This window comes from Phocoena phocoena, chromosome 3 (genome assembly GCF_963924675.1).
Source record: "Phocoena phocoena chromosome 3, mPhoPho1.1, whole genome shotgun sequence".
Lineage (NCBI taxonomy): Eukaryota > Metazoa > Chordata > Mammalia > Artiodactyla > Phocoenidae > Phocoena > Phocoena phocoena.
In genome coordinates, this window is record NC_089221.1 from 168,390,439 (window position 1) to 168,399,071 (window position 8,633).

General features: G+C 47.3%; 1 protein-coding gene across 1 annotated transcript; it reads left to right on the forward strand.

The window, feature by feature from the left end:
- Window positions 1-3,347: 3,347 nt before the first annotated feature.
- On the forward strand, window positions 3,348-7,372 carry CD70 (CD70 molecule). The gene is made up of 4 exons (XM_065873841.1): window positions 3,348-3,384; window positions 3,495-3,820; window positions 4,807-4,840; window positions 6,984-7,372. Exons 1-4 carry the CDS (start codon window positions 3,348-3,350, stop codon window positions 7,370-7,372), a joined length of 786 nt encoding a protein of 261 aa, XP_065729913.1.
- Window positions 7,373-8,633: the final 1,261 nt, after the last annotated feature.

An 8,633-nucleotide genomic window follows, 5' to 3' on the forward strand; every position in this document is an offset into this window, starting at 1 on the left:
TGATGGACATTAGAGGAGGTGCATTTTGGGATCTTGATGGATTTGCCAAACTGTCCTTCCAAGAGGCTGGATCCATTTCAAATCCCAGCATCCGGGTATCAGGGATGCTTTTCACCTACATGCTTGCAACACCGTGAATCTTCAGATTCAACCAACGCTCTGATCATTTACCAAATTACGATAGGTGCAAAAGAAAAGGTGTATTCCGTGTGCTTTTAATTTTTAGTTATCTTATTCAGAACAGAGAGAATATCGCGTTTCACATTCGATCATGTATCTTTTAAGAACCCGACTTCATATTCATTTCATTTTCTAGAAAGTGTTAGTCACTTCTTAATGACTTAACTTCTGAGTTATATATCTTAGAACAGTTTTGTCTATTTTGGGCCTATCAAACCTTTCTTTTTTCTGTCTTGCTGCTTGTGTGTGTGTGTGTGTGTGTGTGTGTGTGTGCGCGCCTTTAACTTGGAAGGTATTTTTAATGCAGACATTATTAATTTATATGTGAAACATAGCAACATTCTCTTTTATGTCTTCTTCGGTTTTTTCTAACATACTTAAACAGTCTGCACTGCACCCAGATGAATTTTTATGAATGTATCATACTTTCATAACTGTACATAACCGTACATCCGTACTTTCATAACTGAAAGTGGGGTCTGGCTATTCACTGTTCAAAAGCCAATAAAGAGGCAAGGTCGTTGGAAAGGAAAGTTTGCTTTATTTTCAGATGCCGGCGACGGGGGTGGGGGATGGCGGGGGAGCAGAGGGCGGACTTCTGACCAAAGGCCGACCCTCCGCCCCCCATAATCAGTGGGCAAGAGCTTTTATACACGGGGGGAGGGGACTACATGCAGAAACAGTCATTTTGAAATTGGTCAGCGGTGGTCTGGCCAGCATCATCTTGATTGCTTCAAGTACAGTTCAAGTCTTCATTTCCAGGGTCGGTTTGTTCCCATTTCCTTAAGGCCAATTATTGGAATTGTGGCAACTTATGTCATGGCTACGTCCCGGTCATCGTGTAGTTAACTTCTTCCACCTGGTGGAGGTATCAGTATCTACAAGACAGCTCACAGGATAGGGCTCGGAATATTATCTAGAGCCCTCGAGAAGGAACTAAAAGTCCTTGAGTTTGCTTAATGACTAAACTATTATTATTTAGTCTTATTGGGCTGTTTTCCTTTGTTTCTGCATTCTCCCTTCTCTGATTAAACTTATTCTTTGGCTGAAATTTGTCTACAGACAAAAGGTAGGCGGAGGACGTTGGGAGGAAGGACCACAGGGCCCTGCTCCGTTTCACTTTCATGGCTTCTTTTTTGTTTTTTATGTTCGTGAAAGTGACGAAATTTGCATTTTATAGCCAAGAGGGCTGGCGTCATCTTTCTGTGTTAATCAGCTACCTGAACTTCTTTGTGAATTGTCTGCTTGTACCCATCGCCGTTGTTCTAATGAGCATTTCCTGGGGGGATATGGCAACATTAAAAGCTAGCCTTTATTGACCACTTGCTGTGTGCCTGCGCTATGCTAAGGGCCTCGCATGTGTCTCTCCTTAAAATCTCATCACAGCCCATTTTATTATTATTTAAATTTTTTATTTTAATACAATTTTTAAAGGTTGCTTTCTATTTGCAGTTATTACAAAGTATCAGCTACATTCCCCGTGTTGTACGGTACATGGTTGAATCTGTCTTACAGCCAGTAGTTTGAACCTCTCACTTCCCTACTCCTGTATTGTCCGCACACACACTGGTAACCACCAGTTTGTTCTATCTGCGACTCTGCTTTTTTTATGTTATATTCACCAGTTTGTTGTATTTCACAGCCCATTTTATAGATGGAAACATTGAACTTAAGCTGATGGGGGTGTGAGTTTCCCAAAGGCTAAAATGTGACATTCCAGAGATTGGAATCCAGGTGTGTTGAGAAACTCCAGACCCTACATACTTAACCATGCTCGGTAGCAATTATTTTTGACTGTGAATGGCTTTCAGCTAGATGGAGGTAGGGAAGGGACACCAGGTGGGCTGCAAAGAACCATCAAAGGTCCAGAGTGGGGACCATGACAAGACAGGGATTGGAAGGTCTTGCAGATGGAGTTAGCCAGCAGAGCTAGACTTTAGAACCCAGCGGGGGTTTCACACAGTATGAAAGAAGGTCGGGGACAGTTCCGAGGATCACGCCCCCAGGCTCAGGAGAGCTTAATGTCCCTTTGAGGGTGCTGCTGGCAAAACCCTCAGGCCTGGGATCCTAGGGTTTTCATAAAGGAAATTCCTTTTGTAGTTGGGGGTCTCAGGGAGTATACGATCACCTGGATCCCAGGAATTCCGGACACTTTGGTCTCCCCTCTTTCTTCTACCTGCCCTCCCACACCAGCAAATGCTGCTGGCTCCAGCTCTGACATCTATTCACCTGCCATTCACCTCCTTCTTCTCTCCCCCACCCCACTCCCAGCCCAGGCCAGGCCACTGTAACTCCTCACTCTGGAATGAAATTTTCAAGTCTCATTGTCTACAAGTAAAGCTTCTTAGACCACAGCCACGTGTACTTGGCACATACAGTCTGTGACAGCTGAGTGGCTTGATTCACTGATACTAACAAAGTACTGTCCCAACCCTACAAAGCCCAGGTAGTGTCTCTTCATCTTGTAGCTACGCCGTTGTTACTCGTTTCCTGAGGCTGCCATAACAGAGCACCACCCACTAGTGGCTTGAAACGACAGAATTTTGCCCTTTCACCATTCTGGAGGCCAGAGATCTGAAATCAAGGTGTCCGAAGGGCTGCGCTCCTTTCAAAGGCTTTAGGGGAGATTCCTTCTTTGCCTCTTTCTGGCTTCTGGGGTTTGCCGGCAATCCTTGGGGTTCTTTGGTGTATTTTGCATCACTCCAATGTCTACCTCCAACTTTCCTCTGTGTCTCTGTGTGTCCTCTCCTTTTCCTATGAAGACATCATGGGATGTAGGGTCCACCCTCATCCTTACTTCTCAAAGACCCTGTTGCCAGATGAGGTCACGTGCTGAAGTTCTGGGTGGACGTGAATTGGGGAGTGACATATTCAAGCCACTACGGTCATGAAGAACGGGTGTCCTCCAAGACCACAGGGCAAGAGAATTGAAAGGCAGTGTGGCATGTTTACAAGATCAGGCAATGGAAGTGATCCTTGGTCCGCTTCTACTCTCTACCTATTAGGCAGGCCAGTCATGTGACCGCATCAGGGGTGGTCCCACCACGGGGGCGTCAGGGAGGCTGGGAAGATGGAGAGGAACACGTGGATATTGGGGGACCCCTCCTCCATCCCTGGGTGCTGTGGCTGTAGCCCTGAGGCCCAGCAGAGCATCTGGCCCATAGTGGATGTTCAATGAAGGTTTTTTGAATGAGTACCAGGAAGGTGAGTGTGGGAAGTCAAATAGAAAAATTGAGGGGCACCCTGGCCCACCTACTCTGCAGACTGGGGACCGGCAGAAGCTGGAGGGGAATTCCCTGCACTGTGGAACTGAGTCTGGTCCCTCCCTTTGCCGGACATCCCCAGGGTGGGGCATGGTTGGTCCCTGGCAGGTTCAGGCAGGCAGAGGGCCCGTAGCTGCATGAGAGCTGAGGTTCCTTCCCTCTTCCTGCCTCTACACACCCTCCACCCTGCCACACAGCTGATGAAGTGCTTGCAGAGGATCATGATAGCAGAAGAGGCCTCGGGCTGCCAGGTGCCCCACCGGCCCTGGGTGTCCATCCGGAGGGTGGCTTTGTTGCTGCTTCTCCTTGGCATGGTGATAGGCTGCCTCGTCTGCAGTGTGCGCCTCACCCGAAAGCAGCAGGTGGATTCAACTGGGGTAAGTCCAGAAGGGAGGATGAGAGAGACAGACGTACATCTGCCTCCTGCAAGCTCAGGAGCATGGGGACCTCCAGCTGGGGCCGGGCCCTGGGGAGGGGGTGCAGCGCCGAGGGCAGGTGAGCAACTGAGTGAGGAAAGAATCAGCTCAGGGCAGAGGGATGGTGAGCTAGAGCACAGACTAACAGACTCGCGACCAAAAAAGAAAAAGAAAACAAAAAAGTCAGAATGAGATGAATAAAAATCTGCCACGGGGGCTTCCCTGACAGTCCAGTGGTTAACACCCCTCGCTTCCAACGCAGTGGGGCGGGGGGTTCGATCCCTGGTCTGGGGAATTAATAGCCCGCATAGCACGTGGCGTGGCCAAACAATAGAAAAGACAACTGCCAGGAAGAAAGATCTGGTGGAAAAGAACAGAGCGAGAGAGACCAGAGCAGGGAGGGGAGGCGGGGGCGAGGCTGCCCCCGGGGGTCTCCTGCTCTGGATAGTCAGTTCTGTCGACACCAGGAGGTAAATCCCGGGTGGAGATCCCGGGGTGGAGGAAGATACATACCGTATGGGGGCCTGGAAAATGACTCGTCTTTGGTGTTCCCCCAGCAGGCTGACTCAGAGGCTGCTGGGGGCTTCTCAAAGCTGGGAAGGGGCGGTTCCGGGACCTCCAAGGACAGGAGGAACCCTGGACACCTACCACAGGGTCCGGCTTTGGGGGCTGCATTACGGGGGTGGGAGAGCTTTGCAGGGGAGAGAGGCAGGTGTGCCGAGGCGCCCTGTGTTATATCCTGGAAACAAAGAAGTTCTTCAGAAGGTCTTCTCTTCATGCTCACGGCTAGTTCAAACCTACTTTCTCTTTAAGAGTTCTTCACAAAGGTCCCAACTCAGTCCGGTGGGATGATGGGTGGATAGAAGGATGGGTCGAGAAAAGAGAGCTCTTCCCTCGGGAACACTCAAGACCTCTGGTCTCTTTTCTTTTCTTTTCTCTTCTTCCAGTGGGACTTAGCGGAGCTGCAGCTGAATCACACAGGTAAAACCAGATGCATATGTGTGTTGGAGAAAGAGAAAAGAAGGAGGGTGGGGGAGGGAGAGAGAGAAAGAGAAATTGAGAAAGGATGAGAAAAAGAAACAAAGAGAGGGAGATACGGCGGCGTTCTGTTGAGCACCCGCTTCCTGGCTCAGCCTTTTGTTTTCTCCCTTGGGAGATCCCAAACCAACTAAACCAAGCTAAGAGCCATCACTAACCTGCCCTCACTGAGGCCACAAACACTAATTAAGCGGCTACTGTGAGGCAAGCCCTGTTCTGGGTGTCCCGAGAGCCCACAGAACCGACAGAAATCCCTGCCCTGTCGGTGTTTCCCTTCTACCAAGAGGATCAGAAAATAAATAAATAAACAAGGAAAATATGCAGCATGCCAAGAGAGTAAAACACGCATCTGGTACTTCTGGGAGGAATATTAAATAAGGGAGGGGGATCGGGCAGGCCAGCGTTGGGTTTGCCCTTGAAGATGCGGTCATCGGGGAAGGCATCCCTGAGAAGGGGGCTTTAGAGCAAGGACGTGAAGGAACGTGAGGGCGGGTGCCATTTGGCAGTACTCTCCCAGCCTCCCTCTAACCCCCTTCCTCTTTGGGCCTCTCCCCCCGCCCCCCGCCCCCCACTCATCCCGGGAGGAAAATCGTCGTCTTTTTTCTCTGGGTGCTTTCTGCTCGGTCTGCTATGACAGAATAACAGACCAGAAGGCTTATAAACAAGACATTTCTTTCTCATGGTTCTGGGGGCTGTGAAGTCCAAGGCACCGGCAGATCTGGTGTCTGGCGAGAGTCCGCTTCCTGGTTCATAAACAGCCAACCATCTTCTTTTTTTCTTAAGTTTTTTTTTTTTTTTTTTTTTTTGATGTGGACCATTTTTAACGTCTTTATTGAATTTTTCACAATCTTGCTTCTGTTCTTTAGCTGCGAGGCATGTGGGATTTTAGCTCCCCCGACTTAGGGATGGAACCCACACCCCATGCATTGGGAACATGGAGTCTTAACCACTGGACCACCAGGGAAGTCCCCAGCCGGCCATCTTCTCATCTTTTTGCTGGGTCTTCACGTGACTGAAAGGGAGGGAGAGAGCTCTCCGAGCTCTTCTCTTTCTCTCCCCACCCCCCCCTTTTTTTTTTTCTATTCTTTGGCCACCCCACATCACCCCACCCGGCCCCGCGGGGCATGCGGGATCTTAGTTCCCCAGCCACGGATGGAACCCGTACCCCTGCATTGGAAGCACGGAGTCTTAACCACTGGACCCGCCAGGGAAGTCACTCTTTCTGTTTTTAAATTGAGATATAGTTGACATACAACGTTGTATTAGTTTCCGGTGTACATGATTCTCTATTTGTATGTATTACAAAACGATCACCACAGTGTCTAGCTAACATAGTTACAATTTTTTTCTTGCCGTGGGAACTTGTAAAATCTTCTCTCTTAGCAATTTTCGAATATACAACACAGTATCATTAACTCTAGTCACCATGCTGCACGCCACCCCGCCAGGACTTAGTTTATAACTTATTTTATAAGTTTTACCTTTCGACCGCCTTCACCTATTTTGCCCACCCCGGCTCCCACCTGTGGCAACCACCAGTCTGTTCTCTGTATCTATGAGCTTGAGTTTTGTTTTCTTTTACATTGCACGTATGAGGGAAGCCATACAGTATTCGTCTTTGTCTGACTTACCCCTAGGTCCACCCATGTTGTCACAAGTGGCCGAATTTCCTTCTGTTTTTATGGTTGAATTATATATATATGTATAATATCACATATATTATATATAATAATATATATAAACATCTTTATCCATTTTATATATATGTGTGTATGGTGTGTGTATATATATATACACGCACGATCCATACATATGTACATGTATACATATATGTGTGTGTATGTGTATATACAGATATATAGATATATAGATATCACATCTTCTTTCTCCATTCATCCATCAGTGGATATGGGGTCTCTTTTATAAGGGCTCCACCTTCATGATCTAATCACTTCCCAATGGCCCACCTTCTAATCCCATCCCCTTGGGGGTTAGGTTTCAACATGGGAGTTTGGGGCATTCCCTCTCTAGCACTCAGTTTCCCTAAACCTCCATCCTTCCGTCCCTTCTCCCACAACCCTCTCAGGATCGCGGCAGGACCCCAGGCTGCGCTGGCAGGGAAGCCCAGCCCTGGGGCGCTCCTTCGTGCATGGGCCAGAGCTGGACAACGGGCAGCTGCGTATCCAACGTGACGGCATTTATAGACTGCACATCCAGGTGACCTTAGCCAACTGCTCTTCCTCTACGTGGAGCGCCAAGCCCCTTAGCGCCACCCTGAGCGTGGCCATCTGCTTCCCCACAGCCCACAGCATCAGCCTGCTACGCGTCAACTTTCACCAAAGCTGCTCTGTCGCCTCCCAGCGCCTTACCTTCTTAGCCCGCGGGGACATTCTCTGCACCAACCTTACTCCACCTCTGCTGCCCTCCAGAAACGCTGATGAGACTTTTTTTGGGATTCAGTGGGTGTGCCCTTGACCATTGCACTTCCTGGCCCAGGTTTGTTGAGAAGGAGTTTTTTCTTTGTTTTATCGTCAATTTATTCGTAAGTATTTTATTATTTTATTATTGTATTGTATCCAATGGTTGTATTTCTCTTCCTGAGAATGCATTGGCTTTTTTTTTTTAACTTTTTAATTATTTTTTCTTTTTTTGGTCGCACCATGTGGCATGTGGGATCTTAGTTCCCCAAGCAGGGAATGAACCCACACCCACCTGAAGGGCATCTAAAGGGCAGAGTCCTAACCACTGGACCACCGTGAGATTGCATTGTTAATGCACAGAAACATAATTGATGTTTCTATATTGATCTGGGGTGTGTATGTGCTGTTTTTCTGTTTGTTTCTTTGTTTTACTTTACAGAATCTGTTTATTAGATCCAACAGTTTTTGGTTAAAGTATTTTTTAAAAACTCTTCTAAAAATAAAAACAATTTTATTTCTTCCTTTCCACGTCTGATACCTTTCTTTTTCTTCTACAATACCTAGGTCATTTTGCACCTATATCTGTAGGATAAATTCCTAGAAGTGGAATGGCTGGGTCCAAGAGGGTGTGTTTATAATTTTGATATTTATTAATAAATTGGCCTCTACAGGTGTTGAACCAATTTAGATTTTTAATCCGCACCATGTGACCATGGCTGCTCTGTGGGATGTGAAAAGAAGCTTTTCACTTGTCTTATTTCTAATAAAAGGGGAGCCTATTCCCCGCCCCCATACTTCAGTGTCATTTGAATCATTTGTATTTTCTTCTCTGTAAAATCATGTGTAGGCACTCTTTTTTTTTAATTGAGGTGAAATTCACATAAAATAAAATTAACCCTGTTAAAGTGGCATTAATGCATTCACATAACTATATTCAATATCTGGTAATAAACCAGCTTTCTGTTTTGTACAAAGTTTTTATATGTTAAAGGAATTTAGCCCTTTATCTGTAATATGAGTTGCAAATATCTTCTCAGTTTGTCTTTTAACTTTTTTTTTTTGCTGTACGCGGACCTCTCACTGTTGTGGCTTCTCCCATTGCGGAGCACAGGCTCCGGACGCGCAGGCTCAGCGGCCATGGCTCACGGGCCCAGCCGCTCCGCGGCATGTGGGATTCTCCCAGGCCGGGGCACGAACCCGTGTCCCCTGCATCGGCAGGCGGACTCTCAACCACTGCGCCACCAGGGAAGCCCGTCTTTTAACTTTTGACATTGCCTATGTTTTGTTTTGTTTTTTTTTTTGCTGTGCATTCTTTT

Coding starts and splice junctions, on each gene's coding strand:
- CD70 (XM_065873841.1), top strand. CDS start 3,348: ATGTTCAATGAAGGTTTTTTGAATGAGTACCAGGAAG. Junction 3,385..3,494: donor TTTGAATGAGTACCAGGAAG/GTGAGTGTGGGA, acceptor TGTGGAACTGAG/TCTGGTCCCTCCCTTTGCCG. Junction 3,821..4,806: donor AGCAGGTGGATTCAACTGGG/GTAAGTCCAGAA, acceptor CTCTTCTTCCAG/TGGGACTTAGCGGAGCTGCA.